At 43.7% G+C, this 27,152-nt stretch overlaps 1 protein-coding gene across 4 annotated transcripts; it reads left to right on the plus strand.

The window, feature by feature from the left end:
* Positions 1–25,611, plus strand: LOC121856796. Of its 4 annotated transcripts, none has more exons than XM_042352503.1 (5): positions 1–81; positions 512–673; positions 21,393–21,511; positions 23,137–23,286; positions 23,620–25,611. In XM_042352503.1, exons 3-5 carry the CDS (start codon positions 21,433–21,435, stop codon positions 23,832–23,834), a joined length of 444 nt encoding a protein of 147 aa, XP_042208437.1. In that variant the 5' UTR covers positions 1–81; positions 512–673; positions 21,393–21,432; the 3' UTR covers positions 23,835–25,611. The 4 variants fall into 4 exon arrangements, with proteins under 4 accessions (XP_042208437.1, XP_042208435.1, XP_042208436.1 ...); XM_042352501.1 differs by having other exon boundaries at positions 47–226; XM_042352502.1 differs by having other exon boundaries at positions 71–146.
* Positions 25,612–27,152: the final 1,541 nt, after the last annotated feature.

The raw sequence follows: 27,152 nt of genomic DNA on the forward strand, positions 1-27,152 counted from the left end.
CTCTACGAGATTCACCGAGACCTCGACTCCTGGAGGTGGCGACCCGACCTTGCCAGTCCATCCCTGGCAGCCGCGGGGAGAGTACGTGATCCCCCGCCCCCACTACACCCACTCGCCACTTGTGTTCATACTCGTGTTTTCTTAGGGTCCGCTTAGAAAAATTAAGATCGTATTAGTGGATATATTTTGCACGCTAAGTTGATACTTCAGTGGAAGGTTTTGTGAGGTGTGTTAAGCCGGGAAGACACTATGGAAACTTTGTTGCTTGTTATTTGTTAAAGATAACGTAGAAGACAACATATATTAGACTGGCGAGTTTTCTTACACTACAAAAATGTATTCTAGTTTATTTCTCAAGAAAATATTAAGAAATGTCACTAAGTAAATTGTTTTTTCACCCCAGTATATAAAAAGGAGTGAGGGTATTATAATCGCGTCAATCACCCACCTCACCTTAATTCTTAGTTAATGATTTTCTTTTATTTTCTCGGTGTTGCTTTAATAACTCAAGCTGTGATGGACCTGCCACAACGTTGACGTCAGTGTTAACGAACAAACGAGTGACTTAGAGGTTAGTTATAATAATGTTACCTGAGGCCTTGTGAGACTGTCGACGCACGGAACATCACACACCTGTACTGCTGTTACCTGCCTACCTGGACCCTAAGTGAAGGTATGTTAATAGTCTAACCTAACCTAACCCAATTAATGTTTACAATACTCTTTGACAACAATATGTGTCTGTACGGCTGTTCTTAGTTATATTGGACGGGTACACACAACACACGTCACCTGCCAATGGGTACTTAACTGTTAAGGCGGTGCAAACAATCCACAGTCTCCTTGTTCACTTAATGCTCAGAGTTCAGTGTTATGTATCAGCCGAGTTCAGTGTAATGTATCAGCCGAGTTCAGTGTAATGTATCAGCCGAGTTCAGTGTAATATATCAGCCGAGTTCAGTGTAATGTATCAGCCGAGTTCAGTGTAATATATCAGCCGAGTTCAGTGTAATGTATCAGCCGAGTTCAGTGTAATGTATCAGCCGAGTTCAGTGTAATATATCAGCCGAGTTCAGTGTAATGTATCAGCCGAGTTCAGTGTAATGTATCAGCCGAGTTCAGTGTAATATATCAGCCGAGTTCAGTGTAATGTATCAGCCGAGTTCAGTGTAATGTAATGTATCAGCCGAGTTCAGTGTAATGTATCAGCCGAGTTCAGTGTAATATATCAGCCGAGTTCAGTGTAATGTATCAGCCGAGTTCAGTGTAATGTATCAGCCGAGTTCAGTGTAATGTATCAGCCGAGTTCAGTGTAATATATCAACACAAACCAAAGTAGTTGTTATTGAGTGTAAATATGTACTTTGAATCAGGTGTTAACACGGTGTAAGTGTGGGAGAGTGGCTCATGAGTGCTCTGGGGTGAGGACCGAGGGGTGGCTCATGAGTGCTCTGGGGTGAGGACCGAGGGAGTGGCTCATGAGTGCTCTGGGGTGAGGACCGAGGAGTGGCTCATGAGTGAGTGTGAGGTGAGACCGAGGGCTCATAGGTCTCTGGGGTGAGGACCGAGGGGAGTGGCTCATGAGGTGCTCTGGGGTGAGACCGGGGAGTGGCTCATGGGTGCTCTGGGGTGAGGACCGAGGGTGGCTCATGAGTGCTCTGGGGTGAGGACCGAGGGGGGGAGTGGCTCATGAGTGCTCTGGGGTGAGGACCAATGGTTACTCCGCCCCTCTGGTTGTAAGCGCCCGTGTTGTGAGGTGCTCCCTTTACCTGCCTCGTGAAAACTGCTGGTAAGACTCGCACACCGTTGAGTTGTGTCGTTTTAGGAGCTCGTTCAATTATCCACCAAGTACTGTTTTATATTCAAGGTCCAGCCAAACATTCTTGCTAAAATCAGACATAGTTCAGTAATGTTTGTTGTTTTTTGAAGCACTAACTACGCAGAGACCATGGCCTACTTTATGTAAATTTAGTAGTTTATTATCTTCACTACTCTCTACACCACAGAGCTTGGGTTTACATTGTCTTAATATAAAAGTTTTAGGGAAAATCTCATCCAAAACCAAAAACTGACTCTGCCAAATCGTTTCAACACAAGAACATTAATTAGATTTTTTCCTCTTAATTGTAGATAAGTTTAGACGTGATGTTATTTTTAGTTTGTAATAAAGACAAAAGTAAATCACATGTAGGCACTAGACCTGACAGGCACCAATCAAAAATGGTTAAGTTACGTTGCCACCAATCAGAACTGAGTACCCAATTGCCCTGTCGTCCCATCTCCCATACATATCTGAGGCCCACGTCACTACATCCTAACAGATGGTTCCTTTGTGTTTTCTGGGTGAATTATATTTCATCTAGTCTCATATGTCCACAAATCTAGGAGCCTCACCACCCCTACCCCTTGTGATATATGGCCGAGAAAATAGGTTCTGATGGTGAATAATGACTCTGCAGACACGACCCATCAAGGGGGCGTGGGATGATGTGTGAGGTAGTGAAGACGTGAGTGTTGTGACCCCAACCTAGCCTAATGGTTGTAAACATCGAGACTTTTTCTAAATGTATCTCCCTGTCAAAGGTCAAGTAGAAGGTCGCTACTTATTTTCACTGGCTGATCGACCAACACAGTGGACGGAATCGAGTTTCCTTCGACCATAAAAATCCCGTAAATTTTCTTTTAATGTCGACTTTCTCCCCTCAAGAGAGTCATTATCCTCAAGGAGATGAAAATCCGATTTTTTGTCACTTTATTAAGGTAAGTCACATCAATTTATTATGGTAATTTATACAAACTCGTACCCATACAAACACACATACACACGGGCAAACACACACACACACAGGCACGTACACATCCCCAGCGTGACTTGAGACCTAAATCTGCCACCTCTTAAAAACCTATTACGCCGTGAATAATGAACCCAATATAATCTCCGATATATCTTAACCTTAGCCCACGGAGTCCGTAGAAAATTTATGCCATTTATGCTAAGCTTAATGGCACGATAAGAATAGCAAGAGAGAAGAAAAACCTTAAAAGATGGTGGTGTATGACGCGGCAGCTGGCTCTCGGAAGACGACAGCTGTCATACCTAGAATTATTATTTACTTCCGGGTCGTGTCCCCTATTTTAGTGACTTTCAGAAGTAGTTGTTACTCGGATGAATCATAAACTTGTAATAAAATACGATTCTATATAATATTTATACAAACGTTCAGTGGTTTAGTCCTTAACGCTACACAGACGTGGAAAAATGTTGTAACTCAAACACTGCATGACTGACATGATAAGTGAGAAAAGTTTTCGAGGTTTTTGGAGACTTATGCAAGGTGAACGACCCGGAACTCTGGTATATAACAAATCAATACTCTAATGTGCGATTTTTGGACACACTCGTATCATATTGGGATGAACTGATATGTAAATGAAGGGATGAAGATGATAAAAATAACAGAGTTATTTAAAAGCTAAAAACCATATTTTCGGGGTTTAGGTACGTAATGCCTGGAATAGTTTATTGTGGTAGTCAATTATTTTAAAGGCTTCAGGGTAAGAGAACATCATCAGGTAATGGATGGTGTGTGGCAGTGTGGTCAGGCCGCCAGGCAGTGAAGTCTGGTCACGTTGCCAGCCGCATGATGATAGAGAGTTGGAGTCACACAGGAAACTTGTAGGAGCCTGAAACCTTTTGAGAATCGTTCCTCAACATCCGAGTCGACTACCACTAATTCATAGATCTATTTAATTACACATATCTGAGTGTGGAAGACTGATTTATATATACCGTGGCCTCAAGAAATAGTGTCAACCCAATATGAACAATAGCCACTTGTACCTCACTAGACCGGTTTATGGCTTTTATTTTAACCAATTGACTAGACCCCAGTTGGCGGAATCCCCTCCCCAAGTCTTCTTCATGCTGGAATATAACCCACGAACACCTCGATACGTGACTATTTAATATGAGTGAGTAAAAGCTATAATTTGACATACGACTTCCACAGATTCAGATAATGTTGATGAAAATATAAAAAGATGGTACAGGAACATGGTGGAGGTGGCTGAGGGTCGTAAAGAAAGGGAGAGTGAATGAAAGGGATTTTTTTGTATGATAACTTTATCTTATATCAGAACGTCAAAGCGGAAATCCAGTTCAGTGGGAAGTCATGACCGTGTGTCCGTCTGTCCCAGCAGATTTCACCCACAGGAAGATGGAACACGACTTTGATTAAATTCCATCAAAAACTCGAATAATATTTTCAGAGGCCCAATCCCCAAATATGAAGGATTAGACAAACAAAAGCCAAAAAATAACTAATCTTTTTTTCATTACGTTATGTTGAATCAGTAAACGTCAGGCCAGGAGTTTGATGGCGGTGTATAGTCAGCGAGTTGTCGAGTCGGTGTGATAACTTGGAGCAAAACATCTGTTGGTTGAGAATAGTGATGGTCGAGTGTGTTGACGAGGCACATAACTTTGGCACTCTGCTTGGTGTGTTGACCTCCTCTTCTTTTTCTTCTCGTTCTTCTCCTCTTTCTTCTTCTTCCTCCTCATCCTCCTCCTCTTCCTTCTTGTCTTCCTACTCCTTCTTCCTTCTTTTCCTCCTCTTCTTTCCTCTTCTACTTAGCCCCTGTCTTCTTCCTCTTTCTCTCCGTTCTCCTATTCTTCCTTCTTCTACCCTCTCTTTACAGATTTTAAATATGTTCCTGTTTTGATATTTTTTACCACCGCCTCCTCCTGTTATCACCTCCACCACTACCGTTACCACCGCCTCCTCCTGTTACCACCTCCATCACTACCGTTGGCACTTTCTCCTCCTGTTGTCACTTCCACCACTACCATTGCCACTAGGCTTCACGAGGCACTGGCCACACGACAGACATCATCAAGGGCTCGCCATGACAGCTGGCTCATGGGGGGCGGTGGCGGGTCGGGAGCCTCAGAACCAAATTGTGATTTAAGTGGACCTTGAGGGCCCAAATTTATCCCGAAAATGTGAATTATATCAGAATCTGTTTCATGGACATTTTATACAGACTTGAGAGACGAGGGAGAGAGAGAAAGAGACTGGATAAGTGAGAGAGAGAGGGAGGGAAGGAGGGAGAGTAAGGGAGGGAAGGAGGGAGAGCAGCAACATTAGGTCAAGAGAGATTCACCAGCACTGAGCCACCCTCGGCCTCAACACTGGGTCACCACACTACTCCATCCTGTGCCAAAATCAACCACCACAGGTCAACATTTTCATAAACAATACTTCGCGTTACCTAACATTACCCTGCATTCTTTTTCTATGGTAATGATTAATTAACTCAAATATTAAGTGAGTTATATTGAGTTATGAAGGTTGGGAATTCCTCGTTTTCTTCAGGGTATTATTTCTACAATTGTGAGTCAGAAGTTAAGGAAAAGTTAAAATAGAGTTGAAGGGACTATAATCCAAGTTTAGATTCCGTGTGTTTTTGCGTCTGGGTAAAGTTGACTGTGCATTATACCTTCGAACGGTTTGATAAGAGCTCACAGTGTCTCTCTCTCACAGTCCCTCTCTCACACACTCCTCTCTCCACCTCCTCCTCCTCCTCCAAACGCTGAAAAAGATGCAATTCACATCCACATCTGTTATCACCCTTTATAATGCATGATAACACCACCACTATGATCCTGTATATAAATCCCGGGCAGTAAATTCCACACGAGGCGATTAATCAGGTTTTAGTGTGTGTGTGTGTGTGTATGTTGGTGAGGGAGGAGTAAGAACCACCCAGCCTCACCACCACCCAGCCTCACCACCACCCAGCCTCACCACCACCCAGCCTCACCACCACCCAGCCTCACCACCACCAGCCTCACCACCACCCATTCTCACCGCCCACCACCCAGCCTCACCACCACCAGCCTCCTCACCCACCACAGCCTCTCACCACCACCCAGCCTCTCACCACTACCAGCCTCACCACCACTCCTCACCACCACCCAGCCTCACCACCACCCATTCTCACCGCCCACCACCCAGCCTCACCACCACCCATTCTCACCGCCCACCACCCAGCCTCTCACCACCGCCCAGCCTCTCACACACCGCCCTCACCACAGCTTAATCTTCTTCATAATGTCCACACAACACTGATAGTCTTGGTTACGATGCTTTAACCCTCAACCCCTTCCTTCCTTCCTTCCTCCCTCCTGTCACCCTCGCCTCCTTCTTCCTTGTTTCAACCCTGACTCCTTCCCTTATTTCCTGTCTTACTCATATTCTGCCTCCCTCCCTCACTGCATCCCTCATCCCTCCCTCACTGCATCCCTCATCCCTCCCTCACTGCATCCCTCATCCCTCCCTCACTGCATCCCTCATCCCTCCCTCACTGCATCCTCATCCCTCCCTCTTTATCATCCTTCCTTCGCTCACACCCTACCCTTCTTCCATCACACCCAACCTTCTCCATCACCCCCCCACGATCCTCACGCTCCCTCACCCCTACCCCCATCATAACAGTGGAAGGAGCCTGGCACATAAACGCCTCACGTTCAGAATGGTCGACCCAGGTACATTCGGCGCCATCAAACAACATTCTATATCTACCACAATTTGCATATGACCAATAAAGTATAGAGGAGACGGTCACGTGGATCAGAGAGAGAGAGAGACTGACTGACTCATTCCCTGTATTCGCAATTTTTGGTCGCTCCGTCTCTTTTTTTGCTGTAATTTTGTAAATTCGGTTCATTAATGGCCAAAAAATCATTTTTCCTGTGTTTTTTAAACCTTTTTTTTTTCTCGGAAAGATTTTTTTTATGGGAATTATTTGTTTGTTTGTTTTTGTGGAAGTTATAAGAATGTCATGATTACAATAGTTTGTCATTAGAATTAGAGAGAACGTTTTTCTTTTAATTTCTAAAGAAAACGGAACAAAATGTGGTCGTGGGACGGCATCTACGAACGATAACTAAACTAAAACGAACTAAATCCAAACATTATCTTCGGTTAAAAAAATACAGAAATTTAGTTAATTATGATTTAATTTTTGAAGTGTTTGCCCCCATACGTATGTTCGATGTACAGATGGACGCACAGATAACGTACATAGATACATATATACATAGATATTCAACAAAATCTTCATAAAAGTATACACTCACGGTTCCCTGAAGGCTCGTAATGGATCATAAACACCGAGGGAAAGAAAAAGTATAAGACAGTAGAAAGATAAATGAGAGAAAAAAGAAGGGAGAGAACAGAGAAATGGCGGGAAAGGTTGTGGGCGATTGACTGAGAGAAAGAAATAGAGATAGGCGAAGGGTGGCGAAAAGTTATTGGGTGAGAAAAAGAGAGAGAAAGTCCAAGAAATACGAGAAAAAAAGAGAAAGTGTAAAAAATAAGGATACGTAGATCTTCCACGTCACGTGTTACACCATCGCCTGTAACAAACCACTGACTCAATTTCTTAATAGTTCCTGCTTCCATCTTAACTGAGGCCATCAGATATGTTCTCACATCACGAGTCAGGGAAAAACTAAATATATGAACCATTCAGATTCCGGGCCACAGCACTTGTGATATGCTAATGAGCCGATCAGTGGCGGAGGTGATAAAAGTAAAATAGTAAAAGTAATTCCTTAACCTGACTATACCAACTGATTCCAGATACTCAACTAACCACACGATAAAAAAAAAACACAGGAAAATGACTGAGAGAGGGAAAGGGAGGGGAAAAAAGACGTGAGAGTCCTTCCCCTTTACATGGGATAAGCCAAGTACGCCGGAGTTGACGTTTAGAGCATTACGCAAATGGACTCCATAATTCTCAGCCTTATCGGGTAACGTGACATTACTAGACACAGAAGCATTAAGAACCTGTAATAAAAGGTCCTGGAGTGGAGTACATTCACCCATATTAAGTACAAAATCCGTAAAAATCGTCCACAATCCTCCTTAGTCTAAAGGCGAGTCACGTAAGCGAAATATAGATGAAGGGAATACCAATCGATGCTGATCACCCGAAAAAGACTTGTGCTGTCACCTTTGGTCGTGGCTTTAGTGTAGGTCACGTTATCTAACACCAGAGTAGACCAGAGAAGATTTCTTGGCGAGTGGCGGGAATTTTCTTTTTTTTTCTTTTTGTCTGGTGTGATAGTCGTACGAGAGGTGAATACAGGGGAGGTCCAAGTAGGGAGAGAAAGGTAGGAACACGTTAACACAGCCAGTAGTGAGTGAACAGCACGTGAGTGTGTGTCCTTGATCCTATAGCTTGTTATATGTAAGTCTAGAGCCTATTAACACTAAGGCCTATTAAGATTACAGCCCATTAACACTAGGGCCCATTAACACTAGGACCCGTTAACACTAGGGCCCATTAACACTAGGGCCCATTAACACTAGGACCCGTTAACACTAGGGCCCATTAACACTCGGACCCGTTAACACTAGGACCCGTTAACACTAGGGCCCATTAACACTAGGACCCGTTAACACTAGGACCCGTTAACACTAGGGCCCATTAGGACTAGAGTCTATTTGATGAAGATGATGAAGCTTAGTGTAAGAACAAGACGATAAATTTACCTTAAGAGAGAAATAAAAAAAAAGAAGTGAATGGGTAATATTAGTTAACGCTGGCTGGTGACGGACGTGACCAGCCAGCAATTTCGTAAGATATTTTTTCTCTCTCTTTTCTTTATTCCTCCTTTCCTTCATCCCTCACTTTCTCCTTCTCTTCCTCTTTCCTTTTCTCCCTCCCTGCTTCACTTTCCTTATAGCCTCCCCCTCCCCACCCTCCGTCCTTTCCTCTCACCCTCCTACCCACACCCTCCCTCCCTCCCACACACTTCAGAACCAAATACGACATTGAGTTCAAACGTATAAAAAAACTACTGTCAATATTCATAGTTCGTATATACATTTTTTTTTAACCATGAAATTAGAATTGGAAAAACTTGAGTGATAAAATAGAACCAAAATCGTATTTAAGTTTGTGGGAAATTTCTTCACTGAGAAATTTATGAGTCGCATTTTAACAGAAGTGACCTACTGGAACAAGGAGACGCGCCCATTACATACAGTTGTTTTTCTTTCTTATATAGACCTTAGTTAAGTTTTATTGTGACTGTGTGTCCGTGCGTCTGTATGTCTGTCAGATCCTAACATATAATTAAGAATTTCAACCAAAGTTAGTGTGTGGATCTGTCTGTCTGTGTGTTTGTTTGTTAGTTTGTCTCCACATTCCCCTTCTTCCCTCCACTATCCCTCCTTCTTTCATCTACCTTCCCTCCATTATCCCTCCTTCTTTCATCTACCTTCCCTCCATTATCCCTCCTTCTTTCATCTACCTTCCCTCCACTATCCCTCCTTCTTTCATCTACCTTCCCTCCATTATCCCTCCTTCTTTCATCTACCTTCCCTCCATTATCCCTCCTTCTTTCATCTACCTTCCCTCCACTATCCCTCCTTCTCTCCTCCTTTCCTCCATCTGTCTCTCTCAAAAACACTTCACTTTTTCTTAAGCATTAAACCCAAAACTCCAAATTCTGAATGACTCTTTCTTCCTCTTATTTCCTCTAAGCTTCAGCTGTGACAACGTAAATCTAAGCTTGATTTCAAAACCACTAAGCATTAAGTGAATCAGCTTAATGTCTTTCTCACATCATCAGTCGCGAGGAAAAAAACAGCTTTAATGTAACAGACGAGGATCTAAAAATTTCATTACATAGTTTCCTGAGTTTGCTGCACGTTTCGTTACACCTCCCCTTCTTATCCGAAGTTCGTAATCTCTCTCTCTCTCTCTTGTTTCTTATTTAATTATCTACAATTTCTCCTGCCTATGACATCACCTATTTAATGTTTGTTTTCATGGGCCAATGAACGATTCCCTCAAGTGATTGATTGATAGATTAAGAGACGCCCACTTCCCGCCCGCCAGCCCGCCCGTCAGACCCAACCAATGATCATTTTTCGTCAATTTCCTGAATATATCATCAATTTTATCTCATTTCTACACACATTTATGGCTGCCAGTATTGATTCCGTTTTCAATTTTCCGCAAAACTGAAGCTACAATGACGTGAACTTGGAATTATGTTAGTTTATTTCAAATCGGGGTTATGTTAAGTCAAATCGGGGTTACGTTAAGTTAAATCAGGATTACGTCCAGTTAGATTTAGATCAAGATAAAAATTGCATAAAGTTAAATTAACCTTTCGTGAACTGAGATCAGAATTAAATTAGGTTAAATAAGACAACATAAAACTAAAACTAATTCAAATGAAGTTAGATTAGGTTATATATAATCAGGGTTAGATTAGATTAACTAAACCAGGATTAAGTTAAGGTTTAGGCTACGACGATGTGTTTTTCTTTACTGTGATATAAAGTTTAATTAGAGAAGAAACGAGGCGAGGGTGGAGTAGGTGGGTGGTCAGGGGAGGCCAAATGTCCTTCTCACTGCCTTTGACTATTACCTGAGGTCCAATGAAGCTGTTCCTGATGGCTGTAATACTTGTGAGTGTGAGAAAGAGAGGTGCATCTGTGGGAATGTTGGAGAGAGAGGTGAGTGTGGGAGAGAGGGACGAGTGTGGGAGAGAGGGACGAGTGTGGGAGAGAGGGACGAGTGTGGGAGAGAGGGACGAGTGTGGGAGAGAGGGACATGTGAGTGTTGGAGACGATTTCACTTCCTAGTTCAGTGAGTCAGCAGCAGCAGGAGCTCAGCAAAATTTAAGATAGTAACATGCAGTCGAAGTCACAGACTGTGAAATTACCATCTACAATCTGCAAAGTTTACAATGAAAGTGGGTCTCGTAAACATGACTTCCTGTTTGGGACACTGTGGCTATAGAACTCTATGTACTAAACCTTCTGTACACAAGGAGGCATCTTGACCGATACTATACATCACTGCGTTTACTTCTTCACACCTCCATACTGGGTGGATCTGGGGCGCCTAGGAAATCGAACTAGGAACCAGGAGGTAAACAATGTACCCACTCCTCCACCGCACCCCTGTACAGCTCCTCCCATACCAGTACACAGATGACTCTCGGTGATGTGGGTCAGAGCCTCAACTCAAAACCAGTGACCGCCTTGGTCTTAACACCGAGACACTTTCGTCCTGTTTCTAGGGTTTCATGCTTATAGTTATTCCCTGATCCACCACCAAGGTCTTCTGCAGCCCTCACCACCTCACAATACATCCCCTATACACCCACAAATACATATACACATAACAATACACCCGTAAATACACTCACGAGTATCCTATATCACTCTTACTCCTTACATATGCCCATCAGACCCCCAGGCTCATGTAGTGTAGCTATCAGGTCTCGATAAATCTCTGATGGGTATTGAAAAACACTTTATACTCCATTAACGTCTTGAGTCTCAGAGAAACCTTAGATAAGCTTCCAGAAGTATGTGACGAAGGTCCCTCCGTCGTGTGTGTGTGTGTGTGTGTGTGTGCGCGCGCGTCAAGAAACTACACCAGAAGTACAACATTCTACCACGTTGAGTGGCATATTAGAACCCCAGTCCTAATAGAGAGCTAATTAGGATAGGAACCTAATTCTAATCTACCCTAATCTTATTCGTTCGTTGAGATTGGAAACTAATTTATATAACCAGGTATTCCCTCCACCACTAGAAGGCGCCACCACAGCAGGAAGTTTACGCTCCTTGACTTACCAAAATAACCCCTACTACCAGATAAGGACAAACTTCTCACTACCGCGACCAGACGTTGGCTATTTTGGGCTTCTTTTTTTTTTCTCCCCCCTTACTTGTGACCCTCTCGTTTATCCCACGTAGCCAGGGAGACGCCCGCGACATCAAACATCGCCAGGGTTATGAAAAACTATTAAATGAAGCCACCAGGACGTTGTAACAGGGGGAAAGACAGCAGACATTTTCCTTCTGAAGAATCTTAATGGGTTTCGGCAGGAAGGAAAAGTCAAAGTTGACCACATGCGGGACGGAGACGCTTGGCGAGTGCCTTATCTTCACCGGGGGGTGACAGCCGCCGCCACTTCAAGAAACAAAGTAATTTTCTTCTGTGATAAATCTATTGGTTGTGTCGTCAGATTGCGGTACTGTGTCTCTTGGCCGTTTTAAATCTGAGCAATTCTCGATTATTTTTTACCTGACTGGTGTATACTTTTAGCGCGTGAGGGATGATTTTTCCCCGGCACAGCCTAACGCTACTTTGTGCCGTAGTAGATGATGAAATAGTCTCTAGTCTGAATAGAAACTTAACCTAATGTAACTTAACCATTATGAATTAAGCTCAGATATAATGAGTCCCAATCCTGAGTTTGAAATTAGGTACCGATTTACAGTTGGGTGGATTCAGAGTACCCGGGGATCGAACCAGTGTGCCTTAGGATGTGATGCGAGTGTTGTAGCTACTCAGCCCCTACACCTCATGTTTTCCCTGTTGAGAAGCTTCTGTACTGCCACTTAGCATCTCTGCACTGATCTACTCAAGGTCAGGCAACTTATATGACCTGAATACTAATAAGTCCCATTAATTTCTAATTAAATTAAGCTAATGACTCCTATTTGAGATAAGATAATACTAAGAGAAGATCATTGGTCGTAAAATGGCCTTTAAACTTTTATTTCTCTAACTGTTATTTCAAATTAATGTAACAAGTTATAGCAGGTCCCACTGTCCTCAATGACTCCCTTCCTGCCCTCAGTCGACCCACCTGTGAATGGCGGTCGAGTGTAATGCTTACCTCACTGTCCTAGTCCTCAGTGTACTGTATCCATACCGCCCTTAACTGACCTAAAGTACCCAGTCTACTCCTTCAGGGTGGGTTAAATCTCTCATCCCTGATAGATTGAGTTTCAGTCGTATTTTAAGCCATTTAATCCCACCAATAAGAGTGATATAAATACCTGCATAAAAGAGAAAGTCGCTTGTGATTGGCCCGTGTCAGTTGAGTCACTGGCGATTGGTACCACTGCCTCGCTCATCACCGCCACAGTTGCCAGATTAAAGCTGAACCCTTCCAGGTCACCAGAGGCACTTGCTATGTTGGTGCAGCTTGATTGAAGTCTCTCTATGTTGACTATTTTCTCTGTATCTCTCTCTCTCTCTATTTATCTGTTTGCCGCAGGCGATTTGAGGTCGTTGTAATAATATGATGCTGGTGATAGTAGTTTGTATGTATGTATGTATGTATTTAAAGCTTAACTATTGGATGTGCATGTTAAAAAAATATGTGAGCCGTGGTGGTGGAAGCAACATACGGAAAAGGGACGATGTTGTGGCAGAAGCGTCACCCTGATTCCCACGACCCAGCGCCCAGGAAGAGGAAGCGACCACCACCTCACATATCAGCTGAGAACACGGAGTTAAAGTTTAAAGTAAGGAAAAATACCAACTCGTGATGGGGAAACCAATGTAATGGCGATTTAATGAAGTTATTAATTAATATGATCAGGAGTGTATAATGATCTATTTAACCGATTTTTCGATAGGTTAGAATTGAATGCTTATGGTTTATGGTCATATTATACCTGGAGAAAGGTGTGCGACTCTCCTCATCACCTGTTATAATATCGTGATCCAAGAAGACGCCAAGAACAACCTACCTCGTCCTTGTTTACCTCGACACACAGACACTGACGTTCAGACTAAGACATACCCTTAACCTCCAAATCCTCCTCCAAGCAATATTAAATCGTGAATCACTGAGGGAGAGAAAGACAGGTACATGCAGCCAATCACGACACTGACTCATGGGGACACATTTCGTCGAGGAGCAATTGATCATTTGTCACAGTGGCCAAGGCTGAGTGTGGCTTCCGCGTGTGTGTGTGTGTGACGGGGAAGAGGAAGGCTGGCGAGAAAACGACACCTCTCAGCTGTCTAGGAGTTGGCAGGGGAAATGAATGTATATCACTGTCCTATGCCAGAGTGTCCCAGGTTGTGTGTGTGGGTGTGACAACTCGAGGCGTGTACACCCTGGGTCCCCTAAACACTGTTCCTCCCTCAGTTAGTCTAATAATCGTAATGTTTTCTTCAGGCAGATCTTGTTTATCGGAGCCTTATGATAGTTGTAATAATACTTGATGATGTAAAATAAGTTTAAGGGCGCAATCGTGAGACTTATATATATTGACGAGTTCATATGTCAAGGGCGCTTGTCCCCCCAGGCGCCACCCTCCCTCCACCCCCGCACTAAGAAATGCGGCAATGGAAGTCGCCAATAAAACCGTGAGTAATAAACAGCTACGAACTGCTGGAATATTTTAACTTTAAAATTAGCGCAGGACTGAGATGCCTGGTGTTGGCTGAGCCGGAGGAGAGAGTATAGTGAAAAGTTCCTTCCTTGGAGTGAATGGCTGAGGAAACCTTATTGTTGTATTCTACACTATAACACACACATGTTTTATCTGTGTATTACTAGTTCCATAGAGTGTGTTTATGGTTTAAGCCTTACGTCCAGAGGCAAGTTTCATAACCAGACCGAACATCGAGGAAAACACAAACTCTCACTGTCTGCAGGGTGTTGGTTGCCTGCCGGGGGGGGGGGGGAGGCTTACGATGTTTTAATGTGGTTTCTTCTTATTACTGTTTATCCCACGTGAAGTAACGGGGAAACTTCGTGAGTATCAAGTGCATTACTGATAACTGGAAGCGAAAGAATGAACCAAAGAAGACAAATTGAAAAAGAGAAAATGGGTGATAAGACTCGGCAGGGAAGGGGGACGTTGGTGTTTATCAGTGCCTTAATGGTGTTCTTACTGTGATTATAATTCGTGTTTCAAACTACACCCTCCCATGTCCAGCCTTACACACACACACACACACACACACACACGTACAACAATGCACCTCTATTCAAGCTTCTGCACCGCCGTCTCCCCATTATCATATATTACGTTGGCGGCGTTGGTCATACAAGCCACACCATACTTATATTACGTCTCTCTCTCTCTCTCTCTCTCTCCAGTCTACTCTCTCTCTCTCTCTCTCTCTCTCTCTCTCTCTCTCTCTCTCCAGTCTACCTCAACGCCTCCAGCAGTCTCCGTCACCTCCTTAGCACTCTTCTAGCACCTCCCTGGGTCCTCCCCCAAGCACCACCTCCGAGAACCTCTTCAGCACCCCAGCACTACCCCAGCACCTCCTCAGCACCCCAACACCTACCTCAGCACACCTCAGCACCCCAGCACCTACCCCAGCACCTCCCCAACACTAGCACCTCCCAGCACCTCCTCCCAGCACCTCCTCCCCAGCCCCGCACTTGTCGCTGGAGTATCTTGGGAATTTCTCGAATCTCATTACACACAAATGTTCCTCCCGGGAGAGTTATTTCTGTGTTATATTCTTCCTATTATGTTTTTTACTTCAGTTATGTATATACTTAAACCTTTTTATATACACAATTTACACCCATTTTTTACTAAATTTACTACACGTAATTTACACCTTTTTACACAATTTCTATCTTTTTTTATACAATTTACACCTTTTTACGCAATTTACATACTTTTTTACCACCCCCTCCCCCCGTCTTAAGATATCGTAGGTTCTTATTAGTCTGTCACAGGTAGGTCGTCCAGGTGTCTCGGAGGGCGATTTAATTTTCTTAATGAGGTGTTTGTCCTGGTAAGTACAGTATGTGGTGAAGGTGGCTGGCAGGTGTGCGAGAGAGGTGTAGGAGTGTGAGGGAGAGGTGTAGGAGTGTGAGGGAGAGATGTAGGAGTGTGAGGGAGAGGTGTAGGAGTGTGAGGGAGAGGTGTAGGAGTGTGAGGGAGAGGTGTGAGGGAAAGGTGTGGGGACTACTGCCATTCCCTACCTGGTTATGTCACCTTAATTAACTTAGACATGCACAGGTGTAATGTCTTACTCTCTCTCTCTCTCATCTGTGGTTAGTTTAAGTCAAATCAGCTCAGGTTAGGTTAGCCATACCTCGAGAGTGTGAGGTGGAGGATGACCTTGAAGAAAACTCGAGTAATAATCTGTGAGGGCGGTCAAGCTGTGTTACTTTATGACTTAATGTAGGTCACGGGTCATTAATGTCAAGAAAGTGTAAAAGCTTGGCTGGAGGGAGGAAAGATGGATGGGAAGGAGGAACGGGAGGTAAGGATAGGAGGAACGTAGAGAAGGAGAGGAAGGATGATGAGAAGGAGGTAGGGATTGGAGGGAGGGAGTGAGTGAGTGAAGGGGGATAGATAGAGAGAGGGAGGGAGGGAGTGAAGGGGGATAGATAGAGAGAGGGAGGGAGGGAGTGAAGGGGGATAGAGAGAGGGAGGGAGGGAGGTTTGATATTAAGGACAGTAACTTCCTCTTGTCCCTCCCTACACGAGCACACCCACAGTAACTGATCAAGTCAATACTCTCTGTCATCCTCTATCTTGTCGTGTGTGTGTGTGTGTGTGTGTGTGTGAAAAAACTAGACTAAAACAATAATTAATCAACCTCTGGACCCCGTCTGCTCTGGGTAAGAAACTTGAAGACTTGGTGTAGAGTGGCGGCGCCTGACGTGACAAGAATTCGACAACTGGTGGATGATTCTGTCGTCCGGTATCGTGATGGATGACTGTCTGTGTGTGTGTGTGTGTGTGTGTGTGTGTGTGTGTGTGTGTGTGTCTGTGTGTGTGTGTGTGTGGCTACGTTAGTGTCTCATAATATACCATCAAAAGTAGATTAGAAACAAAAGAATAATGTCAGGTTGAAATTTGTCCTTGAACATGCAAACAAGGAAGATATATCCAGGCAATAACAGTATATTCTTGCTATATAGGAACAGCCACAGCAGAGAGATTTATTCATATATCGTATACTACAACCTCGCTATTCGCCAATAAGAAGTGAGGAGTGGAGCAGAGGCGATATATTGACGTCCAGAGAATATTCGGAGGGTGTTGGTGTGCTAGACGGTGTGGGGAGAGAGACGGTGTGTTCCTGAGAGATGGTAGAGTGCTGAGCTGCCCACGTCACTCAGTTGTTGTATGGCTTGTAGGCTGTCTGGCTTAAATCTACACTAACCTGAAGTGAAGGGGTCGTGTCATTCCTCTCTCCCTCCGTTCCGCACTCCCTCCCTTCATCTCTCATTTCCCTCCGTCCCTTGCTCACTTTCTTCTTCTCTCCTTTCCCTTCCCCCCTCCCTCTTCCTTCCTTCCCTCTCCCCTCCCTCGGAAACACACTCCCTCGGCGTCTTCCCTCGACCTCCGTCATCTTACACTGTAGTCTAAGGCAAATTTTAGCCCCGAGTCTAGTCATCTTAGACCCCGAACAAACCTCACTACTAAAAATTTGACACATGAAATTGGGGCCTATTAGGACGAGACCCTTATTGCTACTGGTCAGGTTTGGGGCCCGTTTGATCATGCAGACCGACGCGCCATCTTGTGAGAAGTAATTTAACTGGAATGCTCGCGAGGAACACAAAGACGGCGACAACGTGATGGATGAGAGAATTAGTGTTGCTTCTGTTGTGCTAAATCCTGTCGAATGGTGTGTTGAGAGAGACCAATAAATATAGGAGGAAAGAGACAGAGAAAGAAAGAAATTCGAAAGAGAGAGAAAAATATAGACTCGGAAGATTAGATACGGAGCAAGAGGCAGAGAGAGATGGGGAGGGAAAGAGCCACTGAGAAAACAAAATAGCGCGTAGTAGGGTCCAGCCATCTGTGTGGACGTCATTATGTTGCGTCCTCTATCCATACATGACAACATTTCTAAGTAATTAATGTTTCCTCTTCATTATTCTTCATAGAAATTATAGAATATATTTGTCATTTAATTGTACTAAGTCAGGCCATCGTGTGATATTTATGGTGCATTAATCAACCTCTAAATGAGTCAGCAGACAGTCGAGGGATGTGACCAAGGCTCGATCAGCAGCGTAATTAAAACCAACTAAAAGTAAACAAAATACATATAAATACTATACCACGTAGTAACAAAGGTCAATACAATACATTTTGGGGGGGTGAATTATCAGATAAGTTTAGTATAACATAACGCATGCAGTAAAGACAGTCTGTAAAATATCCACGCTGTTAAGCCAGTGATATAAGTCAACCAGTTAGATACGCCCATACATCGTTATTTGGGGGAAAAATTTAACATACGATTCACTGGGTACCCGAACCTTACATACGATTCACTGGGTACCCGAACCTTACATACGATTCACTGAGTACCTGAACCTAACATACGATTCACTGGGTACCCGAACCTTACATACGATTCACTGAGTACCTGAACCTTACATACGATTCACTGAGTACCTGAACCCTTGATCGTAAGACTTTCCAGCTGTGATTTACGTAAACAAGGTGGAGACAGTCTTGTAGCCGTGGGAGGATGTGTTGACAAGCGCCACAGTAATGGTCGTGGCGAGGCGGAGAGTTACGAGGGGAAGCACTGTTGGTTGAGGTGGTTTGTGGTGTCATATATTACCTGGTGAAATTGTTTCGGAGCGTAGTGGTGAGACAGAGAGATAGAGAGATAATGAGTGTGAGAGAAGAAGAGAGGGGAGATAGGTGTGGATAATGAGTGTGAGAGAGGGAGGGAGAAGAGGGTGATTACTGTGAGGGAGAGAAAGAAGGAGGAGGGATAGTTATGGATAATTAACGTGATAAAAAGTAGAGTAAAAGGGGAGATAAATGTAGATAATTACTATGGGAGTAAGAGGGAGAGAGAGAATGGGAAGGAAAGAGAGAGACAGAGAGAGAAACATCACTCCCCTTTCTTATACTCAACTGTTGCAACTTCTCGACAAAAACATAGAGACATCTCGCCTCACTATCTCTTGCTTTTCTCTGTCTCTCCCTTCTCTCTATCTCTCGCCTGTCTCTTTATCTCGCCTGTACAATGTATAGGGCTGATGGCTCTTATTTAGGAGGGCCTTATCTTGCCTGAGTAAAAAGTAACGGGAACTATCTAACTTAAGCCATTCTTTCTTCTGCCCAGCTAATGCATCAACATTTCGTAGCGTGAGTGTGTGAGTTAACGTAAGATATTAGCTCTCTCTCTCTCTCTCTCTCTCTCGTAATAATCCAAAAGCGAAATAGGAAAGCAAAAACAGGTCACGTCAGCAAGGGAAGACTGAGATAAAATCAAGGTACGAGTCTGGGATTGAGTTGGATTCTCAAATAGATCCCCGTCATGATTTTTCCTCTTAACTCTTAAACGGGATTGATTGAAAGCACTCAACTCACTGAAGTTACGACATATAAAGTGACGGTCAAATTGCACTGAGACTACCGTGATTAGTTCGTTTTATTTTGTTAGTTAAGGTTTAGTTCTGTTCGATTAGGTTAGGTTGGGTTAGGTTAGGTTGGGTTCGATTTGAATAGATTGGGTTAGAATAAGTTATGTTTGGTTAGACTGAGTTGGGTTAGGTTAGGTTAGGTTAAGAATCGACGCTGTTGTTGAGGACTTAAAGCAACATAACACAGCCTCAGTAACAGCAGCTGGGGGAGGAGGAGGAGAGGCCTGAGTGGCTGGCTGGTTCCTTACCCATGAAATTGAACTAAATGGCCACAAGGGCACGAAGAAAGCGGTGCCCAAATAGGGTTATTACTCACGTTGGCAGAGTCGTGTGGGTAAAGGCAGTCAATTATGGCCTTTATGTACGTGCGGTGGCGGAGTGGTTCGAATCCCCATTAAAGGGAGCAATGTGTGATTCATATATCTGGTTGACGGAAAAACACAACTGCTTCGTATAATCCAAGAATTGGAATACCTACCTTATCGCATCCTGTTTGTGATAGATAGATTGATAGATAGATTGATTGATTGGTAGATAGATAGATAATAAAATGTTCCTATAAGATCAGCATATATACTTAGAGCCAGTGCGCATATACAGACAAATGACGAACAGTAAGTATTATCTGTGCCGCCTGGGCCCACGAGACAGACAGCCTGAGTTGACTCGTAAATAGTATATTAGACCAAACTGGCTTCACTGCTACGTTACTTGGGTCTAAAGGTCAAAGGGTCAAAGGGTAAGGTTATAACAGTGACTCTACGCCTCACCCGGCATGAGTTAACATCTCCCTCGAGTAGTAAATAGCAATTACCAGGCATGTGAATTCCTCTATATTCTGTGTCTGAGTTACATTATTAGTTTACTTGTTCAGATTGTCTGTATGAATGTAGTTACCACATACAGAACATTCTCACTGATCTTAAACGTTGAACACACACACATGGACGTGACCTCACTACACCAAGACCAAGACCTAGGGGTATAGTATGCAATTGAGCATCTTAAGAACCATCATCATTTGTAGTAGCAGATGGTCCTCTGGGGGGTGTTGGTGTGTGTGTGTCAGTACATACCCTAGCGCCTTAACACACCATCATGGGGAGGTGGGAGGAGGGGGGGAATCAACGTAACTGGGAATGGAATACAGGATCGTCTACAAATTAGAAGGAAAAAAAATTACTTGACAAGAATTCTGCAAAGCAGCAAGACTAACATCATCATCATTTTACCACCACCACCAACCACCACCATCATCATCATCATCACCACCACCACCACCCACCACACACCATACCTACAATATCACACAATAAACAGAGACGGAACCAATATGCTCCTGGGGTACACCGTGATGCCAGAGACCACAATATTGACGAGTGTGTGGATGTGAAATGGCTCTGGTGTGTGTGTGTGTGTGTGTGTGTGTGTGTGTGTGTGTGTGTGTGTGTGTGTGTGTGTGTTCGTCTCTCTTTCATCTTTTTTAATTCAATATTGGACTGAGGATTGGTGGCTGGTTAGTGGATGTCCTGACTCTTTGATGATACTCAGTGTGTGTGTGTGTGTGAGTGCGTGTGTGTGTGTGTGCGCGTGTGTGTGTGCGTGTGTGTGTGCGTGTGTGTGTGTGTGCGTGTGTGTGTGTGTTGGTAAACGTGATCAACTTCCATCAATCAATTTCCGCCGAGTTGCCCGCCGCTGGACTCTGTGTTTGTTTGTTTCCGGTCAGTTGGATTTTGGTCATAGTGGAGCCGGATCCTAATGTAGTTATAATGGAGCTGGAACCTATATATTGGTGATGTTGAGAAAATTAAGAAACCCTTAACCCATAACCTGTTGGTAAACGTGATCAACTTCCATCAATCAATTTCCGCCGAGTTGCCCGCCGCTGGACTCTGTGTTTGTTTGTTTCCGGTCAGTTGGATTTTGGTCATAGTGGAGCCGGATCCTAATGTAGTTATAATGGAGCTGGAACCTATATATTGGTCAAACGATGTTGAGAAAATTAAGAAACCCTTAACCTAACATAACCTGGCAGCCGTCCTAATTCGGTGCGCCCGTGTTAAAATCCTCGCTACGACCCCGACACACACACACACATACATACATACATACATACATACATACATACATACATTATAAAGTAACACAAGTTGTCTCAATGTTTCAGACTCTTTCCGGTGACGTATGTGATCAGTGGGCGGTACTTCATGATGACCACGCCCACAACCCGCCCCCTGCCCCTCCCCCTTCTGCTGCTTCTGTTCCTCCTCCCACTGTGTCGCCAAGGTAAGATAATTGTCTATAGTTTGGTTAGGTTAGTCGTGTGTGTTAGGTTAGGTTAGGCTATGCAGTATCTGGTACACACACACACACACACACACACACACACAGCCTTACATGAATATTGTTTACTGTTTGGTCGATACAACACTGACCACGACCCTTGTTTACATAGCTATATGAGGGACCTTTCCACACCATTACTCTGCGGTGGCTGCCTCCTCCCACTCTTCTTCCTCTTCTCCCTCTTTTCCCCTTCTTCTTCAGCCTCTTCCCCCACCTCTTTTTCTTCTTCCTCCTCTACTTTAGTCTCGTCCTCCTCTTCCTCTTCAGCCTCCTCTTCCTCCCCTTCCCCCTCATCTTCCTCTTCCCCCTCATCTTCCTCTTCAGCCTCCTCTTCCTCCCTTCCCCTCATCTTCCTCTTCCCCTCATCTTCCTCTTCAGCCTCCTCTTCCTCCTCTTCCCCCTCATCTTCCTCTTCCCCCTCATCTTCCTCTTCAGCCTCCTCTTCCTCCCCTTCCCCCTCATCTTCCTCTTCAACCTCCTCCTTCTCCCTCTTGATCATTAATCACATAGTTCACGGGCCAGCTATAGAGACACACTGCGCCATCAACAATTTGTGTATTGATGAACAAGGAAGCGACAAGGAAAATGATACACACGGCGCCATCCATAAACCAGCTCTCTCCTGCCTCTAGTGTTAAAGGAAGTGAGAGCTATGTGTCCAAATAGCTCTCTATGTATCAATGGGATGGAAAGTGTAGGATGAACCGAGTATATTTAGGCATTAATGGAAGTCAACTTGATGGCGGTGTGATGGACGACGGAGGAGAGAGAGAGAGGGGGGAAAGGAACTTGGTGCTCTGATGGGGAGTATTTGAACTAATAAACAAACGCTGGAAGGATATGAGTGCAGTGATTGATTTCAAAACAGAATCGAAACAATAAGGAACTAGAGTACACAGACATACTGACCTCTGAAGCGATGGTAGAGAAATAATGAGAAAGAGGATAACGAATGATGCTTTAAGAGAAGTGAATTAATTATATATGTTGAAGAAACTATAAGTACTTGCTTATCATTGTATGTTTGTCTCTGATATTAATTTTGAGTTTGTACTGCTATTAGTAATGTCGCTTTAAAAGGATAAATGAATCAATCGATTTTCTTTTGTTTTATTTTTCAGTTTTAACATGTTTTTACGTACTTATACCTGTTATCAGGGTATCCAATGCTATAAGTGAATTCAAGTACCATATACAGTTTTCAATATCGATACTATTGAATTCTATCACATGTCTTTTAAGTCTGATGATAACAAGATAACCTGTCGAGACGTTGGGGGTGTTATTTTTCTAATATATAAAGGTTTAATGACCTAAGTTCTACCTGTTATTACCTGGAAACACCTCTCGTTAGTGGAGGTTGAAGGTGTGTAAGCCTATGAACAACTCCAGTCCGATTGGTCAGCTCAGGTGGACGTGAGTCATTTGTTATTGGATATAAGGTCTTGGGTATGGGTTATTTACATTGCTGAGGGTTTTGGGGTGATTGTTATTGATTGAATCTCTCTGTCTCTCCCTCTCTCTCCAACGTACTAATCCTTCTCCAACCGTCTTCTCCCTTACAGCTAGCGGCATCCAGTGTGTACAGTGTAAGGGAGAAACAGGGGGTGAGGGAGAGGACTGCATCCATGTCCCCCCTGACCCCGAACCATGTGATTCAGGCATGACAACGTGTCTGACAGTCAGGACGTACACCCCAGCCGAGGAGGATACGAGTCAGTGCCCCTAATTCTAATTCTGATTCTAACTGTGTCGGATTTAGTTAGATTTTCTTCTAACTCGACGTCAAAGTTTGTGTCAGCTTCAAAGTTCAAGACAAACTCTAAGTCTGTCTCAGTTTCAAAATTTAGGAGTTTTTGTAAATCAGTTTAAATCTGAGTTTACTTCAAAATCTAAGTTAATCTCTAGGGTCAATGTTAAAATCTATGTCCAATACAACGTCAAATTTTATGCCAGATTTCAAGGTCTAAATTTATGACTGATCTATGACAAGGATGGCAGTGACAGTGGTTCTTGACAGTAGTATTAATGACAGCGGTTCTTGACAGGGACGCTGGTGTCGTTGGTGAGGACCTGCTCCCCAACAGACTTAGGCTGGGACTGCGAGAAGGGCAAGACGAAGCGCGGCCAGATCGCCGAAGTATGCCACGACTCCTGCACTTGGGACGGCTGCAACCACGCCCACACGCCCACAGCCACCACGCCTTCTCTGCTGCTCTTCTCCGTGATGGGGTGCCTGTGGGTGGCCTCACTCGTTCTCTGACAGCCACCAGCTGCGCCCTTCACACTCTCCCACACCTTCCTTCTCGTTTCGTTCAACGTGTGTTAACCCTTCCTCCCACCAGCAACGCCTCCGTCTTTATGTGCGGCGAGGCGGAGCGGACATCATATATCCTTATTTCTTTTATCATAAACACGTAGTCTTGCTGTTTTAACTCCTGTTATTCTTTAGATTTATATAGAAAGAATTAACGCTGCATTAGGTAATATGTAATTAAGGTTTTAAACAGTACAGGTGCATTTTATCTGTAGTTAACGAGTCACCGCAGTCACCGCTACACACCAGCTACCATATTTTCGGAAGCCTGGGCGTCACCTTATAATACAAACTCGTTATTATTTAAGAGAGTTTCAGTGACGTGGCTGGCGTGGTCCTGCAGTGCTGTTACCAGGAGATAATCTCTTGCAAGCAAAACTAAGGAAAGAGGAACAAGCGGGAAGAGTTTAAGATCAAGTTTTGCTTCTTTGATTAACCAGGGAAAGACTTGTATCACGGTTTAGCTTTTGATGTACCCAAGGAGAAGCCGGTACCAGGTGCTGTGGGGGGGGGGGGGTATCTGCCCTCCTTTGACACATACGAAGCTGTCCTCTGTGTGCATTTTTCCTCGCAGCTAAATGCACAGACATAGTTAACAGCAGACGTCCTGATCCACAATATTTCTCACAGCTGGAGGAGGAAGTCTTCACTCTTTGCCCGTCTCTATAAACTTAGAGCCTGGCTTAATGACCACAAGAGAAGACCTCACTGCTATACGCGTTAGATAAACACTCAGGATTATGATACACTGACAGATCTTGGAAAAGTGTCGTCCTCAGCGTTGAAACTCAGCCAATCTGCCTCTAAACAACTTTAAAATTGTACGTGATAAGTCAGCAAGAGCTGCTACAAAGGTATTGACATAGATCTTGTTCAGGCAAAAAGGCTAATGAGTCGAGATCCCGTCCCTCAGCCCCTGAAGGCAACAACCCCACGTTAATGACACAAGACGTACGAAGAGCGCCTGCAGGAGTGCTGGTGGTAGGCGCTGACGAGTTACACAGACACACACTTACACAGTGGAGGACAGCGTGGCCGGCACTCCACTCCACCACATTTCACTTATCGATCCAAAAATTAGGTAAACATTTTGCAGCCAAACTTACCTATAGCGGCCGAGGAGATCGAATCAACACATGAAAAACATATTTAAACATAATATAAACTAATGTTAAGGGTAATAATCCACAAAAGTTCTGACACGTGTGGGTAAATGTATATGTATGTCTGTATACTTATAAGGCATTTACCTTGGTACACGGTGTTCAGAAGAAGCTTATTCATGAAGTCAACAAGCTTTGGTCATCTTAACTTAGTCTAAGAATCTAGCTTCATAATTGCTTCAGTTGTCTCTTGTCTTGTGCTTATTTTACAACTAATGCTACACTCTAGGCCCTAGAGTCTAGGGTAATACTTCTTTGCGTCATCATCATGGGGTAAAATATATGTATCGTGACTATGATGAAACATGTGGTGAGTGTATTCAGATCCTCCCTGTGACACGTGATCCTCCTTCCTCCGATAGTCTGCTTGTGATAGTTACAAGAAGCTGACTATCGGCGGCTCCTCACCTTAGTGTTTTGGGTTATTAAAGTTTGTTTCGCTCAGTAACCTCCTGGATTGATGTATAAACAAGTTTACTAGAATTTATCTACCTTTTATACATGACGATGACACAGTTTATGTTGATCTGCATTTTAAGACTAATAAAATGTTAATGGAATAATTGTTGTTTCTTAATTTTCTTTTACTGTAATATCATGTAGAAATATTTTATTGGCATGGTTTTAATACACGCTTAAAATACACAAGAAGCTGATAATAAGTGTCTTAACTTCGGTAAAGTATACGGGGATGACACTGTGTTAATATCCACCTACTGAGTGGTGGTCCAGTTATAGTACATGGAGGCGGCGACACTTACAGTAACTAGTGAGTTCTACCGCAGCTTGGGGGTGACACTTGCAGGTGAGTACTGAAGTTATCATGAAAAGAGATACACCTTGTTAATCACTCAGCAGTAGATCAAGGCGCGGTAATACCTTCCAAACTGCCGCGCTACATTTGCTGTCAAGTTCTCTTGCTAATTAATGGAGACCAAATGTGAAAAGGACCTGGGTGTGTATGTTGATAATGAACTGAAGTTCTTGGCTCATAAGAGAAGGTGAATCAATGAACTAAACTAGTTGCTCTTATTAGACGGTCGTAACGATCTTCAAGAGTGAGGTGATTCCTCATTTGGACTACTGTCACCCCATCTGGTCCCCGAGATTTGCGAGAGACTGTCAGTTGATTGAAAATGTCCAAAGGAGGATTACCAGACTGGTACCTGCACTGCGTCACCTCACTTACCCAGAGATATAAAGACGCCTGCACTTACCTATCTTATACTATAGACGGCCAAGGGGAACCTAGATGTAGCTTCTAAAATTCTCAGAGGGCACTACTTAGTCGAGTCCATACCTGGAGCTGGCTGACACCCGCCCCACAAGTGGTCACAGCTCAAAGTTGAAGAAGCCACAAGTACAGAAAACTGTGAGGGGTAACTTTTTCGGAGAGAGAGTTGTGAACTCCTGGAACAACCTACCAGAGAGTGTTGTGGCGGCACCGAGTGTGAGCTCTTGCAAAACCAGACTTGACCAACACTGGCAGGTTGAGACACATTCAGGAGCCAGTGTAATTACCACGGTCATGCATGTTAGCTAACGTAAAATCAAACGATCCATATTACGCTCAATAGCCCACAAAACATGTTGCTGTAACTTTTTGATTGAGTCCCCCAGCTAAGGCGTACGTTTTCATATCGCTTCAGGACGCCTGAATTCTCCGTTTTCTCTCGCTCTTGGATTGCACCCAAACTCTGTTATTCCTTAATATCTCGGGGCACGACACGAAATTTTAAATTGCAACTGTAGTTGTAGATATTAAGTCAGATTAGATATGTCTGATTACAGATGAAACATTAGAGATTTATTGTGAGCAATGTTTAAAGCTTCAATTGTTTTTATTGTTAGTAAAACTTGTCAAATAAGTGAGTGTTGAGTCTGCCAGTATGAATAGCATCTAATATCGTCCGTGGGGGATAGCCATGAGTTTCCAAGTACTACTGAAATTATGTAATTTTAATGCCCAAACCTCAGAGAATCTGATGTTTGTAGTTTCTGTATTGTCAGTTGTCTATTTAAGAAAGTCATTAATCTCCTGAAAAGAATATGCCAGTCTACTTATCTCAGCGTATGCCCATGACACTGAGTTTCATAGTCA

The sequence above is a fragment of the Homarus americanus genome, unplaced genomic scaffold (genome assembly GCF_018991925.1).
Source record: "Homarus americanus isolate GMGI-L3 unplaced genomic scaffold, GMGI_Hamer_2.0 scaffold43075, whole genome shotgun sequence".
Classification (NCBI taxonomy): domain Eukaryota; kingdom Metazoa; phylum Arthropoda; class Malacostraca; order Decapoda; family Nephropidae; genus Homarus; species Homarus americanus.

Coding starts and splice junctions, on each gene's coding strand:
- LOC121856796 (XM_042352503.1), top strand. CDS start 21,433: ATGATGACCACGCCCACAACCCGCCCCCTGCCCCTCCCCCTTCTGCTG. Junction 21,512..23,136: donor CCTCCCACTGTGTCGCCAAG/GTAAGATAATTG, acceptor TCTCCCTTACAG/CTAGCGGCATCCAGTGTGTA. Junction 23,287..23,619: donor CCCAGCCGAGGAGGATACGA/GTCAGTGCCCCT, acceptor GGTTCTTGACAG/GGACGCTGGTGTCGTTGGTG.